Source organism: Scomber japonicus, chromosome 12 (genome assembly GCF_027409825.1).
Source record: "Scomber japonicus isolate fScoJap1 chromosome 12, fScoJap1.pri, whole genome shotgun sequence".
Classification (NCBI taxonomy): Eukaryota; Metazoa; Chordata; class Actinopteri; order Scombriformes; family Scombridae; genus Scomber; species Scomber japonicus.
This window is the reverse complement of record NC_070589.1, coordinates 10,411,009-10,437,259: the sequence shown is the minus strand read 5'-3', so window position 1 is coordinate 10,437,259 and position 26,251 is coordinate 10,411,009. Positions and strand designations below refer to the sequence as shown.

Here is a 26,251-nt window from a genome sequence, read left to right as displayed (position 1 = left end):
TGGCTCGTGAAAAAAGAAGAGATGACAATTATGAGATCTCAGTTTAAACGGTTTAAACATGATGAAACATTCGGTTTTCAGAGTGAACTGATCTAACCACACGGTCACTCTGACTGTCACACAATGTAATCATAACCACAATTACTTTACTAGCAGTACAGAAATAAATCTAAAGTAATTTACCAAATAACGTTTAATCCTAGGCTACTTCATTAAGATGCCCCTCTTCATTATACACCAGTAGGCTAAGTAATTTAGATGGTTTTTTTGATTGATTATGCAGAAAATAAACAAACTATAGGCTACACTCAATACTGGAGCCGGATCGATATAGGCTATCAGTCAGCCGATATTTACAACCAATATTGGCCAATCATAATAAGCTTATTTCGGTATCGGTGTCATCTGTTGTTTGATATGTGCCGATTTTTATCTTAAATTTATGCAGGCAATATTATATGTATATTTGATCATTTTTCTTCATTCAAGTTGAACAGATACTAGGGCTGGGTATTGGTAATTGATACCTTTAAGGTTTGATACCAAGTAGTAGAATGAACACGAAGAACAAAATACCAGGGGGTTGACAAACACATAATATACCGAAATAGAGAAAAAATTACAATAAAAACTATAATAAATTATTACTATATAAAATCAACAAGACAACAGAATAAAGCTTTTACAGCCTTCTTATGAGTGCAAGATAGTTCCAATAATATTCTGTAAGTGCTGCTCACATTATCTTACTGGTGATAATATTTGATATTATACGCATAATGTGATAGCCTATCATTTGTGAGGCAGCAGCCAAACCCTTAAACTCTCTGTTGCTGTCAATGAGATGTGCCAATTACAAAATGTGAGTGTGGTCGCTGTAAGAAACATCAACACAGAGGTTTACACATTTTGAACATTTTGTATAATTGTTATTCATAATCATGTAATCATGGCGTCGATATGTTCAACACAGCTTTGGCTTTATTATTTAAAGTAACAGTCAGTATATCAGTATTGCCAATTATGGAACATTGGAGTGCCTGACAATGACCACTAGAGGGAAGTGAGCACTCATGTTTCTAAAACGTTCAGCTTCACATCACTACAATGAGGATATGCATAGACAACAGAGAAGTTTGTTTAGTGTTTTTGCTGTAATTAACTTGAGTCCTAAGCAGACCACAACCAAACCATCTCTCAAGACTACAAGGACTGAGTGTTTGATATTGAAAAGACTTGGGGTGAGTATCATTTAGAGAGTATAACAAATTCTCCTTAACAGCAGTGTGTGCTCAGTGCAGCTCAGAGCAGAGAAAACTACTATTCAAAATGTTACATCTTTTATCTTTTTCTTGGCTTATCACACAATGGCTGGATTTTTAAATACATCTCTTGATATTATGCACATTTTCTTTGATGGACGAGTATCCTGCACTGGAGAAGTGTAGGGACTTTAAATGACCACTGAAGGGGGCTGTTTGTCAATCAGGGCAAAGAAAAACAGCACAATATCATACTAGTGGTGATTAAAGTAAAACCAAACTGCCTGCCATCATCAGAGCCATCTGTGCAATACCATAACCAATTATGTATTACATCGATGAACAAATGAGTTAACTGCTTAATAAACTAAGTATGAAATTAATTGTTGACTGATAACGAAACAGGCAAAAATAAACTTTCTTTTAATCTCTTCCCCTACATTTAGCATTCAATAAGTTTAACATAAATAATTGACATGATTTATAACACATGATATTGTAGTTGGTGATGATATGAGGGCATTTTAAAGTGATTATGACTACATTTGTCACTCCATTTGAATTCCTCTATTGAAGCATGCATGAATTATTACATGACAGTGGTACCCAATCAATTATTCATATTTTTATAGATTATTTTGTTTATGAATACTATTCACTCTCCATGATAACTCTATCAGCTTATTAAGGCCATTAGATATGGCTGAAAGCTGTGCAGAAACGTACCTTGAGTTAAAAAAAACCAAAAAAAAAAAACCCTCATATGTTTCCATGGTAAAGAAGGAGTCTTCATGCTCAACATGTCTGAACACATTCATAAACAATTCTAAGCATGACTGTGTTCATATTTGCTTAAGCCTATAAAACAATAATAAATGATTTATAACACACAATTACATTATACTGTGTGTCAGTCGCTTATTATTGCCCCATAAAAAAGAAGCTTAATTGGAGAAGTTATGAGTGTAGGCAAAATGAATAAGCACATAAAATGTCTTTAAATCTGCTTACAACTACACCACAGTGCAGGCGTTTTTAAAATCTGAGACTATTGTCCTTACCTCTGACAAGGCTTAGAAAAGGGCAACCCTCACCACTTATTATGCTCATATCCTGGATGCCTATAGGATCACAATTATGATATTTGATCCCATAGACACTCAACAATTGAGCCAAGATAGCCTTATATTGCTGTCTGATATAATCCAGACTACACCAAATACATAAAGAGGTCAGTCTGACTCTGAGGGCATTTATTAGTTTCTGATTCTGGGAAAGTGAGAGAAGAGTAAAATTCCCCTAAAACTACTGTATCTCTGAACTATTTCTTTAAACTCATTTAATAACTAATATAATAAGGTTTCCTTCCATTCACTGAGCCTCCCCTGAAGACACTTTCCTCCCACATTGAAAACCTTTTCTGTCATCTGTTTAAAACTGCTTTTAAGTGTTCAACACTGCTGATAAATGCTACACAGGGGAGGTTAAAATAAAGTGTGATAGAACTGTATAAAAGACATTGGTTCAGGAGCAGTCAACCGCCATATTACAGCCTCCATTCGTTCTTAGGCCAGTGCCTTGCTCAAGGGCAACAGTATGGGTTAGTCTAACATGCATGTGTTTTAATGTTGGGCAAAGCAGGAGCACCCAGGGGAAAAAACACAGAGGGGACTCTCAATCTCCACACACACACAAAAAAGCTAGGTTCAGTCCTGGGACCATCTGCAAGGCTTCACACAGATTTCTATTCTATTATTCTATTAATTTCTATTTTTGTTCTCACATCATTCTCACGTCTCCATCTGCCGCTGTGGTCAATACAAACGCTTCCAGCAGGCTATTGGTTTCACCTGTCACATTGTATTAATCCACCAGGAACAAGGCAGGAAGTTATCGCAGGCCATTTGGATGCGACCCAGTCTCCCTCTCTCCCTCTTTATTTCTCTCTTTGTCTTGACCTCTGATTTTCCCACGATTGTTCAGCAGCAGGAAACTCGTCTGTCTGACTATGAGGGAACTTGAACATCTGTAGGCAAGCACACACACACAGAGACAAACCCCCTAACACACACACAAACCATAACGAGCATCAGTATCCTCAAAATTGGTGAGAAAGGCTTGTAGCAAGGTTTCAAAACAAGATCAAATAGTCCAATTATTAATATTGTTATTATTATTATGATGATAATTAAGTATTTAACTGATTAACAAAGTGGTGGGAAAAGCATTCAGATGTCTTGCTAATATTAAAGTAGTTATACCCCCCATTTAAAAACTCAAAAAAAAAAATGAAGTCAAAGTGTTATCATCAATGAAATGAAATGGTGGCACTACTTGAACATGCTTTTATTGTATGCTCTTATGTAATGTAGGGGTATCGTGATGCAGGCGTCCAACCAGCTTGTTCAGACACATAATGATGGTGTCAGATGTTTGGTGAACAGGTGAACGAGGACATGATGGGAAATAACAGATGCAAGAGCAGCAGGATATGAAAGAAAAGAAGGGAGAAATGATTTAAAAATGGTTGTTTCCTGATGTTTTTGTTTACAGGTGGTGACACATTGTCATTGTTTTCACTGTGTGCACCAGCATGTTGGATGTGAAATGAAACAGACTCAAGTTAAAGTGACATGTTCAAGGTTGTTCACATCAGTACTGAGTGAAGAGAGCAGGGCTAGTTGTAGTGTTATTTTTATACATAGAAATCTAATTTTAAGACAGAGACCTTTGTTGGCTGTCCTACCCATAGACTGTAGTCATACCCTGTCTCTTCCCACATTTCCTGTCATCTCTTTACTGTCACCTCTCAAAGAAAGGCACAAAAGGCTCCAAAAATATCTGAAAAAGATCGTAAAGATGAGGCAACCATCAAGCAGTGTGTTCTAGTCGGACACCAGTCCAGCTGAGCAGGTGAATCACCTGCTGAAAGTTTTTAAGTAACCAAGGAAATATTTAAGTGTGTCAGTATATGACATCTGTTGTTATGAAAACAGTTTTTATATTACCACACAGCTCTATTTTACTATGATGTCACAGTTTTTAGAACACTTATGTCTGTTTAAAACTACATTATAGTGTGTTATAAACTATTTTCAAAGTCCCTCCACTCAAAAATGTGTTGGTCTTGTTCCTAGAGTTGGATGTTTGAGCTTCACTGTGCAGAGTTTGACACTGGAAGACTGTTTTTTATATTCATCTGCTGAAGGGGGAAAGTTTCTTAGTGTTCAGCTTAATTCTGTTTAATCTGAGTTTAAAGTGTGTATGTATGAGTATGATTTGTGACATCACAACTAGTTTGTGGCCAAATGTGATCCAGTGTTCAACTCGAAGAAGAATTTTAATAAGGTAACTGAAAATATTAGACACAAATTATTAGTTGAGCCGTGTATATCTTGAAACATGCCTGCAGGGCATCTTTAAATGGTTATATACTGCTTGTGAATGACAAATAGGGCTACTTTAAGCAGAGTGGGGGCGGGGGGGGGGGGTTCTCCTGCAACATTTCTTTATCACAAAACATTTTATTTAATAAGACATAAATACATAGAGATACCGAATCTGCAATGCAAGTTCGGTGTCATTATGAACCTTGAACTGTCAATGTGTGTGTTTGGCATATGATATGGCTAATATGGGCCACATACCAAAAATGACTGAAATAGTCTTTGGGGTGTTTTCTAATCATTTATTTATACTCTCACTTTTGAAGGAGAAAGTTTGGCTAAAACACATAATATTTCATCTCCTTCATTAAAGTGAACATGATTTGTTTTAGGATTTTACATATTTACTGTATTTTTGCACATAACCATAATATGTGGTCATTCATTCTCTCCTTCATGTTATGGCAGTGTTTGGTGTTGGCGTTGGAGAGTGTAGAGCTTGGGTGTTTGATTGTTTTTCACTGCTTGTTTTTCCTAAAATGAGCCGCAGGAAGTCTTTCCTGTTTTGAATACGCTATGAATAGAAGAGAATTGTGTGTTGGTGTGTGTGTGTGAGAGAGAAAGAGAGAGAAAGACAGAACAGCAGGGCTAATTTATATGAAACAGTTTTCTACTCAAATGACTGTGGAGACATTTCTACTTACAAAGCCACATAAACACAGGATACAGTCACTGTGATGGACACACTTAGTCACATCGCAACAGAGTCACTGCAATGCTGATTTACTGTATTCTTCCTTTTCGTCTCTCTCACAGCACACCTTTCCATCCTCCTCCTCTTTGCTCCAGGAAATGGGACACAGTAAACTTCCAGCTTCTGTTTCTCTCACTTCCAAGTGGAAGTGGGTATGTGGGAAGCACTTTGTGTGTGTGTGTGTGTGTGTGTGTGTGTGTGTGTGTGTGTGTGTGTGTGTGTGCATTTAAGCACTGGAAAAAAGGACCTCCTGACCCCCTGACGCTCCCCTCTCTCTCACGTAGAAGAACCAAACTGTTTATATCATCAACATCAATCTAACCTGCATCCAAAACACATAAACATCCATAAAAACCTGTTTTCACAAGCATTCTCTCTCTCTCTCTCTCTCTCTCTCTCTCTCTCTCTCTCTCTCTCTGTGTCACACACACACACACACACTCATATCTGTGACTCAGATACACCTGGCTATCACACGTCCCGTTCTCAAACCCAAGGTTTCATTATTCATGTTAACTGTACTGTGCTCGTGCCCCGGATCAGTGACTTCAGACGGTTGAGTGACTATGAATCAATACATACATATGGGACACAAGCTGCTGATGATACAGATTAGCAGAGCACACACCTATACTACCAACTCATTTCAACACCTTCTACTTTAAGAATCTGCACTGACCCCTAAGTAAACATGAGCAGTAATGGGAGTATTTCTAAATCGTGATTTCCAGCCTTGTTTTTTAGTTGAGTTTGTTGTTCGTCCCTTCCTGTCTCCTATCAACATGTTTTCAGTAAAGCCTTCCTCCCTCAACTCATTAGCCTGGTTAGTAGACTTTGAATTTATTTATTTGATTTGGGTTTCATTGATATCTATCACATCCTCTGATGAGGAGATTTGAAAAGGGTGGCTTTGGTTGTGGTTGAGTGGTTTTGCAAGCCTGGAATTCACATTGTTTCACTCAGGAAGCAAGAAAAAAAACTCTTACAAGAAAAGATACTTTCACAAATATAGTATTTTAGCATATTTTATTACAAATGTTTACAACAACATACAAGCACAGCATTACTGAAAACAAATCATACAAAACTATTTACAAGAGAAAGAGAGAAGTCATGTGCCAGCAGACAGCTCCTTAATTTCTCAGATACTTTGTGTAAACGTACTTTTCCAAAACACACACACATACAGTATATACAAATGCACACACACACACACACACACAACACAAGCAAACACTAGCTGGAATGTAAACTGGACGACTCGGACTCTGTGGTCGTGGAGGCCCCAGCACGTCTTCGTGGTAAAACCTTCAAACTGGATGCTCGGCTCAGAGTCAGGGCTCTGCGGGCTGAACTCTTGAACCCTGCTCCCAGGAAGGCGTACAGCAACGGGTTCAGGCAGCAGTGGGCAAACGCCATAGGCTCAGCCACGGCCAGCCACACACCCAGGGTGGCCTCTAGCCTGCAGCTCCGAGGCAGCACGTCCAGCCGCTGCAGAGCGTCCACAGAGATGCCCACTCCATAGGGCAGCCAGCACACGAAGAAGCAAAGCACCAGAGCGATGGTGGTCCTGACAGCTCGCCGCTTCTGCCTCTGACCCCCTAGTGGGCCTCGGGTCAGCCTGGTGACGATCACGCAGTAACACACCAAAAGGACCAGGCCTGGGATCACCAATCCCACCAGAACCAGCTGGAGGTGGAAGATTGCGACCCAGAGAGGAGCATTTTCTTCTGGGTAAAATCTCTGGCACAGAGTTGCCCCTTCTCCTCCTTCTTCAGTTCGGGCAAATATCAAGTCGGGCACCGCAAGCAGACCAGCAGGCAACCAAGCACCTGCAGGGAGGGGGGAGATAGAAAGATTAAGAACTGTGGAAGTAAAAGTAAACAAAAAAAGATGACATGAGATAAAAACTAAATGACAGTAGACGAGAAATACAGGATTTAGTGAGATAAGGTGTAAAGCGGGAAAGAAAAAGGCGAGAAAAGGACAACAAATGAAAGTCAGAAAGAAGATCAATCTTTCGACACTCACCCACATATACCAGTTTGTGAGCCAGCAACTGCCTCAGTCCACCGGTGTTTGTATCTGTGGCTCGGACCACTGCCAGGTAGCGATCCAGACTGATGAAAGCGAGGATGAGCACGCTGCCGTAGAGGTTGACTGTATAGATCACATGCACACCAACGCAGGTGACGGCTCCAAAGCGCCAGTCACCCTTGACTGAGTCCACCGCCCAGAATGGCAACGCCACAACAAAGAGGAGGTCAGCAGCTGAGAGATGGAGTCGATACCGGTCTGTGAGGCTGCACTTCGACCTGCGGACAAACACATGAGGAAAGAAACTGAATTATACAAACTCTCCATAAGGAATCTATTGAAGACAAACATGAAACACTCCACATGTCCTCTCACCTGCGCTGGCAGCCCAGCACGATGACAACCAGGCCATTTCCTGTGATGCCCAGGGTGAAGATGAGGGCGTAGACCACAGGCAAGAAGACCCGCAGAAGGTTAGTGATCATCACATGCTCCCTGCCGCAAGGCTCCTCCAGATCCACCCCGAGTTCACCAGACCCAGAGCCAGAACCCGTATCATTGAGGTCATAGTCAAAGACGATGTGCTGGAGACAGATGGATGATGATGATTAAAGGCAGAAAGCAAAAAGCAACTCTCATTCATCTGAAACACAAATTATTTACATGACCACCATGGCTTGTCCAGACTAACTTACCTCATAGTACGACATGATGGAGGCCTCTCCTTCGTCAACAGAGTGAAGTTGAAATTTCTCTGCAGGGGTTATATAGCTCTGTTCATGCTCCTCCCCCAAACACTCCAACACATCTGTGCTCCCGTTGAAACGTTTTTCCTGTTTTCGAGGTGTCAGGTGCTGATAGTGGTTCTATCACAGGATACGGTACTGTGTGTGTGCGCTGCTTGAATTGTTTTGGCCCTGAGACCCCTGGTTAGAGATAATCAGGACCTATTGGCAATAGGAAAGAGCACAGATGAGGATCAGACAATAAGTGAGTGTGCGTGCACGCGTATGTGTGTGTGTGTGTGTGTGCGTGCGTGCGGGTAACTGCATGTCTCCAAACTCCATGCTCTGTTAAACCAGGACAAGCAGCAGGAGATTCAGCTCTCATTGGGGTGTGAACCTACTCGTCCTATTTGCGTCACCGTCTTATTTGATGCATGTAAGTATGTATGAACATGCACGAGGAGGAGACAGCTGCAGGGAGAGGAGAAACGTCATGTTCTACAGTACTTTGTTGTTCACCAGGATGTAGGAGTCTCTGATCATTCAGTGTTGATGACCCTTGAGTATGATTGTGATGTTGACGTGTCATCTTTCTGACTAATGTTTCAGACAATCATTATTCCATCTCATGAATCATTTTGAATCTCATGAGTCGTTTCCTGCTTCAACACAGTTTCAGTTTCGCAGCACTTTGATTTTAAAAGTGTAAGCAGCATGCCACCCAAAAACGAATTAAAAACAAAAAACAAAACAAGCAACAGGGGATTAAAGGGGATGTATTGGCAAAAATGGAATTTAATATTCATAATTATGTTTTCATTGGTGTTTAATCATCTGAAACTAACAATCATCCTTCATAACTACATAGGATAGAAGTGTCTAATTGCAGTCTAGACGAAATGTCCACTTGATTACACGACAACCCCCCTCCCCCAAAAAAACCCCCTAACCCTGCCCAAATAGCAAATTTATTGTGGCTCAGATCCAGCCCACATAACACATGGATTGATGGTGGTCTGCTCCTGTTTCCCAGATCTGGGCCACATGCAAAACATAGCAATGCAATATGTCAACCAAGAAAAACCAGATAAACCAGACTGACCTATATCTACATCTCCTACATCTTGTATACATTCATATACCCGATAACATTTTTACCAAAAAAAGGTCAACATTTGATTTTGGATATTTGGGCCAAATTTGGTATTTTTCTGTATGCAACCATCTCACTGCTCATGCCTAAACCTAACTAAACAGGTCATCCTCATGTTTGTGCCGTGGCAGATACACTTGACACAGTTCTTCCATGGAGCCCACCTTGTTTCACTGCCATGTATCTACAGTATCCTAGAACTGTTCTAGGAAACCAAGCAATCGCTCCATAGAGGGCCTTTCTCACTATTTGGCCAATCTGCAACCTTACCTCTAGATGCCACTAAATCCTTTTATTAACTGATATTAACTTTATTAACTGTATATTTGTTTATTATAGATATTGCTTATATTGATTATAAATACTAAATAGAGGAACTTTAGGTAAAATGACACCAAAATTCAATTAATTTCATATTCATATTATTTTTAAGACTGAAAAGGAATTATTAAATAGCAATTTTAACTCCTAAAATTTTTTTTTTAATTGATTTTTCCAATGTTGCATTTGAATGCAGATGTTGCTATTCAAGTAATAATTACCCATCCCACATACCTGTCTGTAATACCAAGTGTGTCAGCAGACACATTTCCTGGCAGTTCTCACTGTAATTCCCCATCCTCTCCCAACACACTAATCCCATAAGTAAACAGGGAACCCAGTGCAAAAAACATACTTTCTTTCTACTCTCAGCCTTATCTTTTAGTCTCCTATTCCCCACCCTTCCCCCAGGTTCACTGGTATCAGCACAAAAATGTCAAAAATAACATTGCTGAGTAAACTCCAAACCTGCAACACTGACCAATTGAAAACACTGTTTTTTTTGTAAGTCTGTTGATTTTCTAAATGTTCTTATTGTCAACAATTCACCAAAATCAACAATTAATTGATTCTATTAACAAGTACTGTCTGTGCAGTCTCTACTATAGAGCTTCATTGAAGCCTTTGTTAACACAACAGTGAGCCACACTGTTACACTACCTTCATTATGAACATGATCACTGTAGTAAACATTGAGTTTGTCCCATACTCTGTCCTTGTCTCAGCCTCAGCTGTGCCTCGGAGTTGTTTCTCTTGTGTTTCCATGTGTTTCCCCTGTGTCTCCTGTTTTCCCATTAATTTCGGACCTACCTCCCAGCTCAGTATCACAGTGGTTCTATACACAGATGACAAAGTGCATCTTCCAGGCATCCTTCTGCCTCGGAGTTGACCCTGTGGGATGGATGTAATAAGATGGAGTACACAGAAAGCAATATATCCTCTGTTTGTATTATTACGTTCATTTAAGAAAGCAAACAGTCTGAAAGCAGATTGAGTGAGAAAGAAGGAGGGAGAGGAACAGAGAGATATATACACCCACTACATCTTCAACTCTACATTAAGTGGATCGAGCTGATTATGGTTGCATGTATTTTATGCGTTCATTTTCACATTCATGAATTTTCACAAGAAGATGAAAGTAAAAGGAGGAGGCCCAGCAGAGGAAATGGGAAGTGGCGATGGGGGGAGGTGTGGATATGACTGAAGGTTGCCAAAGCTTTGTTGATTGGCACCAAAGGGCATCTTATTCCCGGTAATCAGCAGCTGCAAACAGACAGTTAATCACCCATCAACTCTTGGCACTGAGGAGAGATTAACAAACTACACAACCAGTTGCTGTGCCGGGCTAGTGATGTGAATATGACATTAACCTTTGAGAAACTCTGGTTTTCACATGAAACATAATCCAATTTCATTAACTAATCACTGGACTCTCTCCGCCAACTTAGCATCACTGCTTTCACCCACTGCTCCCACACAGCCTGGATAAAAATAGATCAGGTGAGGGATATGATCAAGAGATAGGTGACTGTGGAGCGTGGGACGCTAACTACTACATTTTCCCATCTGTACATAGATGTTTGCCGCCCAGTGAAGTGAAGCCAGGGAAGTTATTGTTTATTGTAAAGTGAAAGCTGCTAGAAGCATCAGGGAGTGTTTAAGGTCTCCGCTCTCATAGTCAATACATCTTGTAGAAGATAGAGGAGAAAAAAATGAAAACTGAATTGATGATTGAGCAGAGCTGGATAGAATAAGACCCAACAGTACTAGTCGAATAAACATAAAATCAAAAATAATATACAACATATATAAAATACATATAACAATATAATAATAGTTTATCTAATTCTAACATGAAGATATTGTAATGGGGGTATTAAAGGTAAGCCCAAATTTTTGCATTTTCTTTGGCATAGAATGTTAGAAACAGATTACCAGTGCTTTAACTGTGGCAATATAATAAATGGTGTATAATATTGACTTTTAACCACCTTGTATATTATTAATATGAACTTTGCTCCAAAAACACTGAATACTATAATTCCCATGATACAACTGTATAAGGTCTTAAATTGATACTGTCCTGCCTATTAAAGTCAGATTTTCAATTTCACCACCACTTTGTTACACTACTTTGGGTTATAAATCTAAGTTCTATGCGTCAGCCGAGGTAATAACCCTGATGACAACATCAGGCTTGTTTTCACAGACTGTGGAACTCTTCCTCCAGATCCACAGAAAAAATTCTATAGCTGCTTTTAAAGACTGAGTAATCACTCACTCACTGTCTAGTAAACTGACCTTTATGTGTAAAAAGGTGGAGTGTCCCTTTAAAATTGTCACTATTAATCCTAACCTCTGCCATTCCCTTGCAGTAGTAATAGATCCCTTTTGTTATTGTCTCTGAGAAAGGAGTAAATGTGAACATTAAGTATGTTCCAATTAGTCATGTTGTAGGCATGTTGTAGGCCTGAAAGTTAAATACTGACCTGTAGCTCCTGTACCAATTACCAGACTGTGTCCTGAACGGTATTTTCTAAGTGGTGGCTGGGGTACAACTGTACCAAGAAGTTAGTCAATACTAATCGAAAACTGTGCACAGGGTATATAATTCAATTTTGCTATTTGATTAGATTTTGCTCACATCTGAGCCAACGAGCCTGTGCACTCAACACAGAATAACATTCATTTTTCTGTTTTAAGAGCAGTGTCTATATTCCTTTGTCAGAATTTGACATTCTCCTTGCAGCTCCCGTGCCCAGAGATAAATCAGATCTCAGCAAGATCCTTTGTAATTAAAGAGAGCTGAATGGGTGAATACATCCCAAATCCAAAAGACTTGCCAGCGACACACTTCTTCTGTCTTAAACCTCCTTCCAATATTTGAGATTGACTCATGAGAGGTTACTGAGATGTATTTCAGCAGGTTGTGTCAGAATTGTGTTCAGACTTTAAGAAGTTTGAGACAAATTTTGTTATTCCTAGGTCTGGAAAAAACTGTCCATTTCACACACAAAAAAACAATAGTCTCTGGTGCATTTGTGCTGTTGTTCATCAGCTAATATAATAGTCCATTTTTAGAGCTATATTGTTGAGAAACAGTGTTGTGTTAAATTAATGATCCTAAAGCAAATCATTCAAACGTATTAGTTCCATTCTTTCCAGAGTGAAGAGTGCAATATAATCAGTAAATGTAGAACCAATGTTCACTTTTCATGTTTATGTTCACATTAGATTTTTGAGCTGTCAGCAGACCTGTGGTCATACAGTGAACATGGGCCTCATTCCCTCACTATTACTCCATTATCCAACACAGCTGTCATAGAATTAAACCAGAGTACACTGAGCAGTACAGGCTCTTCTAGGGCCCCTCTAGCAAAATGAGACAGGTGTATCGTTAGTGCACCTGAGCTGGACCTGTTTGAGTTCACATTAGGGCCTAATAAAACCCTGTGGGGGGCATCAGGTGTTTCTAATGCCATCAGCATGCCTGTAAAAATGTTCTGCAGCAGCGTACAGACAGCTCATGGGATTAATGGGCCCATGATGTCATCCCACATTATCATGACATACGCCAAAAGTCGTAGAGTCTGGCCTGCTTTCAATGAAAAGAGGTCACATTCAAGGGAATCACATAAGCATCTTTAAGTTTTCTGCTCACTGTGATTGGTAGAGTTTGTTTGTGCCAACAGACATTTCTGAGGAAGTTAATAACCAAGGCATTTTAACCTAGTCAGCCTTATTGAATTTGTTCACTGATTGACCCAAACACCATGTTGGTCTCTCTCAATTTTCCATATATTCTAAAATGGATTAAAGGATAAATTAGGATTAAAATGGGTAATTGTGTGTGTGTGTTGACTCATATATCTGTGTTATTGCCGGCTGTTACTTATACCATCCTGTCTGGCTGTACGCTTTTCTCCACTCCACCATCCTTTAGCCTCACAGCATCTACAGCTGATGGTATGATGGTATGAAGGCATACTAGAAACATCTGTCCTTCCTGCAGTGATTAAACATAAAGAATAATCCATGTCCTGTAATTATATGGCCATCATTAAAACAGTTCAACACGCCTTAAATTCACCCTGGAATATAGGAATGTTTATTAGTTTAAGTCAAGGACTCCAATTAAAATCCACCTTGGTTTTATGACCTTTGTAGGAAGTTGTGGTTTTTCAATTACATGATAGTGAAGGTTAACTTGGTGATGTCATTTCACAGCAGTTTATAGTTTTGTGATTATGGCCGAACTATTGTATTCATATTTGTATTGTGGTGTGTGTGTGTGTGTGTGTGTGTGTGTGTCAGTGTCTGTCATTATTAGAAGTGTATTGCAACAGGCTGAGATTCGACTTTCAACATCATCTTCCAATAACTGTAGCATTGTTGGTGTGAAGTGTAAGGTATATTAATTAAATACAAACAGGTTAGATAGACTGCATTGAAAATACAGGCCTCCAGGTGCAACCTCAAAGCAACATGAGTACACGAGACTTACAATTAAGACTTACTGCCTGAACAAGCTATAAAAGAACCTGTGAACACCAGGGTTTTTTTGTCAATTTTGGCCTGGGTTGTGTCTAATGCAACATGGCTCCACATGGTGAGAAACTGTAAGAAATCAGATTGTTCATAAAGATGGGAGATGGTGCAAGATCACCAAAACATAGCTGCAGCAGTGGTTAGGGGGCACAGGAGGACCCTTACTACCAATAAGAGAAGGTGCAGTGGCCATCCTCGAAAAATGACAACACACATAATTTGCTGCTTATGCAACCATGCATTAAAACTGACTTGGCACAAAGATTATCTGTGGAAATTTGTGTTTCAGTGACTGTTCAGACAGTGCAAAGGACATTCAGAAAACAGCACAAAACTGCAAGATTAATCTTTGACAAACAGAATGTTTAGTGTGAACTTGGCCAGGACTACCACAGTGACTGCATAGTGCTGACTGTGAAACATGGAGGGGAGTGTGCTGATATGAGGATGCATTAGTGCAGAAGGTGAAGAAGAGATGACATTTATAGATGGCACTTTGAATGCAAGCTTGAATACCCTAATACTAACTTAAGATAGCTGGCTGAATTCAACAGAACATGTTTGGAGTATTTTAAAGCAGAAGGTAGAGCAATAAAACCCCTCCAGTAAAGAACAGCTGAAAAGAATTACAGAACATCTGTCAACAATTTTAGTTTTTTAAATTGTTTTCATTCTTTCTGTTTTGTTGCTACTTTGACTATGTACTGTTTTTAATTGTTAGTTTTATTATTCTATTCCATCTTATATTATTACAGTAATGTTTTTATTTCTTTTATTTTTATTACTATTATTATTAACAAAAACAAAGGTGGGCAATTAAAATTGTATTAACTGACATAATTTGTAATTACATTTTATTGATATTGACCACAGGGATGGTTTGGTATATGCACTGTATATACAGTATACACACATAAATTGTTTATAATATACAAATTATAGTAGGGTTCAAAAGTATGAGATGATCTCGTTCTCCTTACTTCTTGTATGATCTTTGTGTTTATCTGCAAACCTGAAACCAGTTTGAAAAAGTATGAAGTGGCGCCACCATGTGGATTTAACAACACTGTCAAACTCTGACAAAGAACTGGTCTTAAAAATACTTCCACTATGTTGATAGTTGACATTCATTGATAGTTAAGTAAATTAGTTTTTAGTATATTGTTTTTGCAGCTAGAACACATACATTTTAACACATTGGAAATAGAACACCTTGCTCTATTCCCAAGTATGGTTTTCTGACATCTTTCCAACTTTGAACTTTTAAGAGAACTTTCATCACTTTTTTAACTTTTTTGTCCATCAGCCAAATGGATACTGAATGATCAAATTGTACCAGTCACTCATTACCACAGATTACAATTGTTTTTTTGGATTGTGAGTGACACAAATCTACCAGCCTCTTGTATGTTTTACCAACATTTGGCTGGAGGCTGATGTTGAGTTTGTGCTCTGACTCCTGCTGCTGATGCAAATGTTAAAGTAATAAATAAGTTGGTCTGTTTTCAGGTAAAACCAGCATGAATGTGAAGAAGAAAAAAAAAACATTTATTACAGACAGATTCTGTTGTATAAAGTTTTAAATAAACATTTCTCGGTAATTTAAACAGAATAAATAACTAACATTATGGGACAGATACATGCAATTATTTACTTAGTGGTATTTAGAACAGAACAATATCAGAGCTGCAATGCTTAGCTGATATAAATGACAAAAAACAGAACAATATCAGAGCTGCAATACTTAGCAAAGGCATCTGGAACTGAATAATAACTGAATAATTGTGTTGGCCATTTTTTTAAAGCAAACCTAAATTGGTGCTTTTCTAACTCTCAAATGTGAAGATTTAAGGCTTTTTTTTTTGCCATATGTTGGTCGGACAAAACGACACATTTCAAGAAAAAAAAAACAAAACAGGCATTTTTTGGTATTATTAAAAAAATGCAAATGAATCAATAATGAAAAGAATTGTTCTCTGCATGCCTAAAAAATACCAAGCTGAGTAAAAAACAAATAAGCACTTGCTGCATCAGTGTGTGGGTACTAATACTGTACTTGTTTCATTTTAGCTTAAAAAAGGTCAGTCAACGTGTTTCTCTGACAATCATGCTGCTGTTGCCACGTATCTGGGCAAGCAAGCCTCTAAATCCAGTCGCGTTCCTCGCTGCTTTCTGCTTGGTTGGGATGTGTACTGGCGGTGTGTAGGTGACTGAGAACGGGGTCAACTCAGTCACATGTGCGTCTGCTGTATCTTCACGCTCTTCATCGCGCCAACCCTCAGAATCAGGACTCCTACTGTGCCCGTTGTCATCGGCACAGTTAATGCTGGTGTGTCGACCTGCATTGTTGCTGTGGAGACGCTTCTGCTTGGCGACGCGAGAACTCTGAGAATCATCTCTTGCTCTCTTCTTCCCTTTCTTCTTGTTCTTTCTCTGCTTTTTCGCCGGCACTTTGACACACTGCCTGAGGTTCCTGACACAAAAAAACGCATCACAATCAAGTCATTTCCGAGGTAAATGCGCTGACTGCAGGAGATATGTGTCTTGTGTACAGCGGCTTTACCTCTGGAGGAAAGTGTGCGACCTTGAGCAGACAGATGAGTCTCCTAAATACTGCTCGCTTCGCTTTACTTTTGTTTCCAGCAGCCTTTTCTCCACAAGCCATACATGCATCAAAAGATCCCTGTCGAAACAGAGAGGTGGGGGTATGATTAGCAGACAGCATATAAATGTTCTTGGGAACTGCTGTCTGTCTGTGAAAGCAGTTCCACTTAAGTCCGTAACCATACGCATATAGTACACACAAGCAATTGTACCTTCTTGAGTCAGGCAGCCTCCTTGGTCTCCACTGTTTAAGCAGGACCCACTGATCACATGTCAGGGAGGAGGGATCTGAAGAACAAACCACAAAATACATGTAATCTTGAAGGCATCTGTGCCCTGAATATAGACCAACCTACCAATTATTTGTGTTGTACCCTTGAGCGACCCTGCCACAGTTATGGTGGTTCTTCTAAATTTCCACAAGGAGCAGGATGGGAAATAATCTCAAAAGGAATCTAGTTGTAGTCTTGCAAGTACTGACCCTGCAAGATCCTCAGTTTTAGAAACTTTCTAAGATGTTTTGGGCCATTTTACCAGACAGACAGTTAGTTGGTCTGTTGTCAGCATGCTGCCAAATACAACTGTGATGTTAAAGTGAACTCAATGACAAACACACAATTCTTACCAGGAAGAGCAACTCTATCATAACTTTGGTTAGAAGGCAAGGTTTTGCTGCTTTGACTTTCACAATTACGTCATCGAGCCGATGTTTTCAAATCACAGTGAAACTATCAGGGTGTATAGATAACATGCCGTCTTGCTTAACCCTTACATACTGTTCACGGTGTAATTTATCCCATTTTACATATGAGAGAAGGGAAAAAAAAACACTTTAAAAATGTTTCTTTTAGCCATAAATGTGATTACTTATCCTTATGTGACCCAGATTATACAAAACTTTCTAAAAATGTTTTTGTGCAGCTGATGCACATTTTTGTTGAGTTTTTGACTTATATTTATTCAAAAATGGTCAAAACCCACCATTCAGAAATACTGTTCATTTAAATTTAATATCAATGATTGAAAGCGTTATGTTCTCTAGTGTTATGTAACGTTGGACCATATAATTATTAACGACTGATGAAGTACTCATGAATGATTTGTGCTTCTGTAGAAAGACTTAATATGATTTGATACTGTCAAACACTCAAACGTGAAGAGTATATCAGAGTTAAACAAAACACAACTGCACTTACCATTGTCTAAGACTTTATCTTTGATCGGCGCCTTCATCTTCTTTGCCTTCTGGTTGAGCTTCCTACAGGCCTGGCACAGGCCATATAAAGGCTTCAGCTTCTTGGGACTATTCAATTGTAGGAATGATGGACCTGAAACTATGCTGCTGTTATCAGAGCCACAGTCTTCATCGGACTCATCAACTCCCTTATCAGGTACCTCTACAAACTTTCCATCGTCCTCCACCGTCACATGCTCCTCATCGTGAGTGCTGTTGATGAGGTCGATGATGTCTAGGCTGCCCCCCTCATCTGTATTAACTTCACCATCGTCTGCCTCCTTCAGCCATGTCGGATGTCTCCTACTCCTCACCCGGCCCTGGATAACACCTTTATTTGGGCTGGGACTTTCCTGGGCATTCTTCTTGGAGGAGTTTTGGAGTCTGGAGGACTGTCTGGTACGCATGTGGCTTCCCCACTTTAGATTATACTCAAGTGACCTGTGAGAGAGGGCAACAGTGACAACCTGAGATAAGGCATCTATAGTTTAGTTGCAAATATGGTGTGTACTTGTTAAGGTGCATAGCTTTTATCTTAATTCACCAGGATCACAGTTTGAGACCGCTTATAGAAAACCTTCATGTAGTCTTACCTATAATATTCAACTCTTATGGACCATGAGTGAAAGCCATCCACTTCACAAAGGTTGTCAGCTGCAGGCCTAAAAACATCCGCATAGTTAAAACACACTTTACAGTCAGATCATCAAAACAGTGGAAAACAACACATCACAGCATCAGCAACAGAGTTGATTGGAGTTGACTTGTTGATGTTGACCCATCCCATGCAGTAAACACAGCAGATTACACATGGTAGCTTATTTCATTGTCTGTGTTGGTTTTATTTTAACTCAGATGCCAATAAAACTGCTGCAAATGTGAGTCAGGACTCCTCCACAACACACAGGAACGCCTAAAGACGCTTATTGTTTCAAGCTGATGTAGTTAAGTGGCGAATATCGGCTAAAATAGGCTTGAAATGAAGGCACTGACTCCAAACCAACTGACACACAGTGATCCAGCTCTGAATTACATTACGAAAGAAATACGCGATCACTTCTACATCGCAGTTCAGTGGTTAAACTAGCCAGACTCAACTAAACTAGAGACTCAAATAATCTATTCTAGACTCATCGGAGACACAATGGTGTCTATCATTATCGACGTCTTCACAACCACAGCTACTCTTATTGAAAACTTACTCTGACTCAGGTCGTTCATAGCTTATGTTCATAGCTGGTTGTTTTGTTTGTTTCATTATACTAGATATCAGATGAAGAGAAAATAGCGTCTTGCTTACTTTCTGTCATACTGACTGGTGAGCTCGCGGGCAGCAGTTTATTCCATTCGGCTCGAGCAGAAAAAACGTTGAATATGCGCGCGCATTTTCTTCTATTTCTCCTTCTTCTTCAGTGCTGTTTGCTTCAGTCGCATTACCGCCATCTTCAGGTACTACAGTATCCCGACCAGGTCCGTTTAAAGTGAATTCAACACATTATACGTTGTAAAATTAAAAACACGTGAAAAGACTGATAACTATGTCATACTGAATTATGGAGATAAAGCTGTTTTTCACTTTTTCTGTGTACTTGATTTGCTGGGTGCGCACTCAACCCTTACGTGGATTTGGGTAATGTGGGACATTGACCAATGTGGGACAACTAAGCTCCAATGCATTTATCTTCTGTCAGTTATTTTAAAGGTAACTAGTAGGCTATATGTCTACCATGTAAGTTATATTGTTTAAAATTACACATGTGAACATACAGACTAGACTAGGCTAGTTTTTTAACCTAAAAATTGTGAGCCTACTAAATGACCAAATATGAGTAGGCCTATGCACATTTCAGAATGTTGTGGCAGATAAGGGTGCTTTGTATAAATAAAAGTATCTCTAAGCCAGTGTCCCACATTATAAAATCCACAAATTCTGAAATTTCAATACCATAAATTGTCTTCTTAACAAGGAAACATCCTTCATAATGGTATTAGGTGTTGATATCATGTATTGGATTCATATGTAAATAGGGTAAACAAGTCAGAATTTAAAAAAGTGGCCCACATTACCCTATACCACCCTACTGTTCATTTTTCTACACCAGGACCAAGAATCCCCTCATAAAAAGTGAATGAATGCATGAATAGGTGTGAATTTTGGGCCACTTAATAAAAGTCTTCACAGTTCAGGGTATTTGTTGGATTTTTTCAGCTGTCAAATGTCAAAGTGGGTCAAATTTGACCCGGACAGTATGTAAGAGTTAAGAAAATAGAACTTAGGAATTCAATTCCCCTGCAATCAAGGATTTTGTTTGGTCTGTATTGTTCCATCCATTCTAGGAACATAAAATAGCATCCATCAGTAAAAATGTCCACATAATCTGAGTATTTGTAAATTGTATACTGATAGAATTCGCTCACTAAATCTGTATTTTTATTTCTTGTATTCATTTTAAGCAAGTTTGTATCTACTTCAGGAGCTTTTAGCTGCCACACAGGGGTGACTGGCCAAGCAACAGATGGGCAAATTTATATGTAAAACTCCAAGGTTTCAGGCAGTTGCCTCTCCTATCCAGTCAGAACTTGTCTTTGGTCTTCTCTCACTTCACCAGCAGGTGGGTGGCTATCTTCATGACCTCTCAGATTATCCAGTAATTAATAAATATTTGTGTCTTGCCTAGACACAATGGCATTTTCTAATGTTTTAACTTGGATGGCAAACACAGGGGAGCTTAAACTTTTTCTTTTTATGCTTCTTCCTATTCGTCTTGTTTTAATGGTAAACTGCAACCAGTCAAAGCATAACTACCACCAGCTGTTAAACAATGCAGATGTTTATGGAGAGCCCTTTAATCCAAACCCCACCCAAACTGTACATCACCTATCCAGCCATCAGACAGCAACTATCTAGTCATCCTGCTGAGAGTAAATTACAGGAACATTCTCAGTTCAACTCAAACAGTTCAAGCTGCCTTAAAATTATTTCAAAAAATGGAATCATCATCAAATTCTTTCATTTGTGTCCAAGTAACTTGGACACATTGTGTAAGTACATTTATGTATGAGTATGATGTATTTAAAACTCATATGTAGCATTTCTCCAAAAATGTGTTCATAGAATTCATGTAAATTAAGTAAGACCAACTAAAAGTTGACCTTGTGATTTTTTCTTTGCAGATTAGATAAAGGTATTGAGCTACAAATATGGGAAAAGGAGAATGCAAAAACAGACAAACAGAAATACCATATTCAGTGTTTTCCCTGAAACCGGCAGGGCTGGGAATGTAAAGTTGTAACCGCTAATACTTGCCCACTGTGACGTTGTCATTTTACCTTTTAGAATAGAATTGAAAGCCATTTAGTTTAATTTTCGTGTACAAGTGCCCATGTGCCCATGTTCCTCAAATGAAAAACAAAAAACGACAACAGATGCTATAAATAAGTGTCTGCTCTGTGACCCTCTGCAGCACCAGCCAGGTCTCAGCATAAAGTAGTGGAGAGAGGTCTGTCCCCCCACTTGCTTTCTGCTGTAAAGACATAGGTTTTTCTCAGTGCTTGTTTTCAATACTTTCCCACTCTTGGGTGGTAGGGTTAGGGTTAGGGTTCACTCAATTGGCACTGCACTATTCTTTAATGTAACTAAGATACCCAACAGTCCTATTTTGCTAAGGGGCTCTTAAAAACATGGGCTGATTAGCTAGCAAGCTAACATGGTTACATTTTGAACATAATGCATTCACAAATTTATGTTACTCAATGACTAAAGTAAGTTAGAGTTATGAAACTTTTCTCTCTGAACCATTAAAGCAGGAATCGTGCTACTTGGTGTGGCTAATGTTTGCACATCTCAGTAATGTTGATGTCAAGCCAGCATATTATCAGAATGATAAACAGTAACTTGCAAAGTAGTAATAAAATAAATGAATAATAATTTACCTGGTATTAAAGACAAACTCACAGGGCTCATTCAGCTCATCTATATTCCAACGCAGGGAGCAAAGAGGTCTCTTTGGTTTTTAGCTGAGATCACAAGCGAGCAAAGAGAAGCTATGAGAACAATGTGGAAAGCAGCAGTGTTTGTTTTCTTGCTCCTAAACATGGATGTGGAGGTCAATGGTGCTGTAAATAAGGTAAGAGGATCTGTGGCAGAAAAGGCTGACAGCATTCCTGCAAATGACACTGGTACTTCACCTGTCTTGGGCAACTTGCTGGTGGTACCTGTGGATGGGAGTCACTGGATTGGTATAAAGGCCATAGCTCAAGAAATGGGTCGTCGTGGACACCGAGTCACTGTTGTGATACCGGAGCTCAGCATGAGGATGGGCCCAGGGGAGCACTACGACACTCTGACCTATCCTGTTCCATATGACCAGGCATTCATTGATTCTGTGTTGTCTTCACACAAGGACATCATGCAGAAATCTGCACAGTCTTTCATGGAGAAGATAAGGAAACAGTTTTCATGGATCCAGAGATTTATTGGCATAATCCACATCAGTGCAGAGAGTCTGCTTTTCAATGCCAGTCTCATCTCGCATCTGGCACAGCAGGTGAGTGTGTTTGTGCAGAGCCATATTCATATAGAAAGAAAATGGTTGTTAATCTTTGTAAAGTGGGGTAGCTGCTAACATCCATACGTTATGCTGTAAAGTGTTCTTGTTATTTTGAACAATGCTGTTACTTATTAAGGTTGGAGTAAGAAATGATTATATTCATATTCTTAGCTGCTTTTTACCTCTTCACTCTGCAGGGTTATGATGCTGTCCTGACAGACCCCTTGGTCCCAACGGGCGCATTGATAGCTTGGAAATTAGGTGGGTGCTGCCACACTTGGATTATCTATGTGATTGTAAATTTGGACATTTCCTCATCACTTTTTGCTAAATCCCTTTAGGTCTTCCTACTGTTAATTTGCTGAGGGGCATTCCATTTTCCTTGGATATGGCATCTGCAGGCTGTCCCTCCCCACCCTCATACGTGCCTCGCTTCTTCACTGCATACACAGATAGAATGAGCTTCAAGCAGAGGGTTCTCAACACTTTGGTGAGCACTTAGTGACAGACACGTACATGGACAGATGGATGCATGGAGTGGATGTTGATGTATTTCATGTTTCTGATTTTTAAAACTCTGGTCTGCACTCCATAGCTACTTTAATAGGTAAGTCATTATGACCCAATTAAACTTGACTCAAATATACTATAACTTAGCAGCACTGTTAAAATTTTACTCGCATGACTTGTATTGAGATGTTTTTCTGAGCACCAACACATTTTATGATGCGTTTGTTAACCTATAACATACAGGTGGCTGCACTGGAGCCACTGATGTCCCGCATGCTGTATTGGCACTTTGACCACATAGCCTATCAGTTCCTGGGAGAGGAAGTGGGCATAGCTGAAGTTCTGTCACACTCTGATATCTGGCTGCTGAGGTAACGTGTTCAAAGGTTCTACAGTATGTTGAGATTTGTGTGAGGGATACACAACTAATGTTGTCCTCTGCTGTTCATTATTTGTGAACGTGCATGACTCTAAATCGCACTGAAATAATTGATCATGTATATAACAGGATTGACTTCACACTGGAGTTCCCGCGCCCCCTGATGCCTAATGTCGTACTGGTGGGTGGCATCAACTGCAACGTGAGAAATCCTCTGCCTGAGGTAAGACTGTTTCTGATTCTGTTTAAAATGAATCAGAAATACTTTGCTACTGACTTAAATGCAGCAAGATACAAAGATGAATAAAGAAAGAAAGGCAAATGCAAATCTCAACTCTGTGTTTGTATTTGTTTTGCAGGACTTGGATTCGTGGGTGTCAGGAGAGCATGGCTTTGTAGTGTTCACTCTGGGCAGCATGGTGTCAGATCTACCAGAAGAGACAACCTCTGTTTTCCTGGAGGCCTTCAGACAGATTCCACAGAAGGTACAGGAATATATAAGAGCATATATGAAGATACATTCCATATAATGCATCTCTATAACAATTAAAATGTCAAAACACTTTGATAGGTGATATGGAGATACACTGGGCTTGTTCCTGACAATGTACCAGAAAATGTGAAGATGATGAAATGGGTGCCTCAGAATGATCTTCTAGGTAAATAAATACATCACATCCCACGCTGGAATATGAAGTTTACTGCTCAATTTTGACTGATTACATTTTATAAACCATAACATCAGACATCTTCTAGTAGTAGCTTTCCTAACTGTTTGTGCATTTTGTGTTAGCACATCCTGGAGCTCGGGCTTTCATCACACACGCTGGTTCACATGGCCTTTTTGAAGGCCTGTGTCATGCTGTTCCCATGGTGATGATGCCACTTAACTGGGAACAGCCTGACAATGCCCAAAAGTTGGTGAGAAGGGGAGTAGGAGTCGTGTTGGATATTTTTTCTATCACTACAGAAACCCTTCTTTGGGGGCTGAACGAGGTCATCAATGACCCCAGGTAAGAAGTCAGGGGGTCATATTTTTAAATCATTGACTTAAACTACCACCATTATTGTGAATTATGACCTCAGTGTTGTATCCTTCAACTCTGTCCAGTTATAAAGAGAATGCACAGAAGCTGTCAGCTCTTCATAAAGACCGGCCTGTTGACCCACTCGACCTCTCAGTGTACTGGACAGAATTTGTGATGCGGCACAAAGGGGCAAAACATCTCAGACCTGCTCTCCATGACCTCAACTGGTTCCAGTACTTCTCCTTGGATGTAATAGTGCTGCTGGTGACTGTAGTACTGATTTTCATAACACTGACTATAAAATGCTTAAAACTATGCCTGCGGAAACTGAGCAGGAAGAGGAAGCGAGACTAACCTGGTCTCAGGAAGATGAAATGAATGATTACATTTGTATCTGTTTGTTATTTTAGAAATACAGCATTATCATTGAAACACCAATTAAAATGAGTTATGTTAGTTATTTTATAAGATAGCCTTGTATCTAGATATAGATAGACATTTCCCCCGATGGCCTCCAGGTTCCCACAAAGTACAGAAAATGTCACATTATATTTTATGCAGAAACCCAGAAAATAATCAAAAAGACCTTCTCCTACCTGGCCCCAGGTTTTCTGTATTTATGTTATATTGTGACACTTTGATGAAACAACTTTATTCAAGTCTCCTTCCTCATCTCAATGTTGTTCTTCTTTTTCCTCCAGTTGGGTATTTGACTGTTTAAACATTCATCTGTTGAAAGTGGAAAGTTGCCTATAAGCAAGCCTCTGGTGTACAAACACTGAGAATTGACTTTACAGTGAAGTAGGGGATATCTTGTGTCCAGGAGGAAATCAAATTTAATTGCATATTTGTAGTTTTCTGGAATTTTGTCATGAGGGAAAATGAATAAATGCCATTTCAGGTATTAAAGAGGCTATTATACTTTTCATGTGGAAAAACCACATCAGACACACATTATGGTTCCAAGCGAAGTATTTTTATATGTCTTATATACATAACTGGAAGGGAGTTTAAGGAATATGCATGTCAGAGAAGAAAAAGCACAGGTATAGTGATGGCTCATTAGCAGTTAGCTGCTTTGGTTCCAGGTTTCTGATACTGACCTTTTTCGTGGTAGACATTTTAACATGTCAGACCAGGAAAAAAGCATGTGTGATTAATAACAGGAATCCCAGCGTACTGGCCTTTGGGAACTGGGACACCTAAACTTGACAGTCATTGTTAATGTTACACACATGTGCTTAAATAAACTTAACTAGATTTTGGGGCCAAACTGCAATACAGAGACACAATTATGTAATAATGCAGGACCAGGGAGCACAGGTGGATGAGTGGCTAGAGCGCATGCCAAATAGAATCCCGGCCGGAGGTCACACCCCGCCCACTCTCCCATGTTTCCTGTCTACTGCTAAATAAAGGTATCTATGCCAGACCATATCTTTAAAACATAATAATAATAATGATAAGAATAATGCAGGACCAGATGATATTGTAAGTTTAATCAGGCACATTACAAATGTGAAAATGATCTGATTACAGAAACCTAAGATTTGTCATACCAGTGAATTAAGAACTTTTGCTGATGATGTTCAAGTGAATTGCACATGTCCTTGTTCCTTTTGTGCATCCTCCTGCAATCCATGTGTGTCTGTTGTATATTTTGTGCATGTGCATTCTGTTTGGCATGCAGCACCTCTTATTCCAGGATACTGGGCTTCATAGTCTTTTCCATGAGTAGGGGGTCGGGTTTCACGACCAAA

General features: G+C 39.4%; 4 protein-coding genes across 4 annotated transcripts in view; 1 reads left to right on the top strand and 3 right to left on the bottom strand.

Moving 5' to 3' along the window:
* pecr (peroxisomal trans-2-enoyl-CoA reductase) overlaps positions 1 to 26,251 on the bottom strand; it is a 200,450-nt gene that overhangs the window by 153,137 nt on the left and 21,062 nt on the right. The window lies entirely within an intron of this gene.
* Positions 6,525 to 8,160, bottom strand: LOC128369373 (C-X-C chemokine receptor type 4-like). The gene is made up of 4 exons (XM_053330403.1): positions 8,135 to 8,160; positions 7,815 to 8,023; positions 7,434 to 7,717; positions 6,525 to 7,234 (listed from the first exon to the last, which is right to left on the bottom strand). Exons 1-4 carry the CDS (start codon positions 8,147 to 8,149, stop codon positions 6,639 to 6,641), a joined length of 1,104 nt encoding a protein of 367 aa, XP_053186378.1. The 5' UTR covers positions 8,150 to 8,160; the 3' UTR covers positions 6,525 to 6,638.
* si:ch211-227n13.3 (uncharacterized) lies at positions 16,272 to 19,345 on the bottom strand. Its single transcript, XM_053330653.1, has 6 exons — positions 19,227 to 19,345; positions 18,618 to 18,686; positions 17,987 to 18,465; positions 17,003 to 17,078; positions 16,750 to 16,869; positions 16,272 to 16,659 (listed from the first exon to the last, which is right to left on the bottom strand). The coding sequence occupies exons 1-6, from the start codon at positions 19,280 to 19,282 to the stop codon at positions 16,272 to 16,274; spliced, it is 1,188 nt and encodes a 395-aa protein (XP_053186628.1). The 5' UTR covers positions 19,283 to 19,345.
* On the top strand, positions 22,080 to 25,400 carry LOC128369387 (UDP-glucuronosyltransferase-like). The gene is made up of 9 exons (XM_053330420.1): positions 22,080 to 22,571; positions 22,772 to 22,835; positions 22,916 to 23,064; positions 23,328 to 23,455; positions 23,593 to 23,686; positions 23,823 to 23,948; positions 24,035 to 24,122; positions 24,257 to 24,476; positions 24,575 to 25,400. Exons 1-9 carry the CDS (start codon positions 22,080 to 22,082, stop codon positions 24,843 to 24,845), a joined length of 1,632 nt encoding a protein of 543 aa, XP_053186395.1. The 3' UTR covers positions 24,846 to 25,400.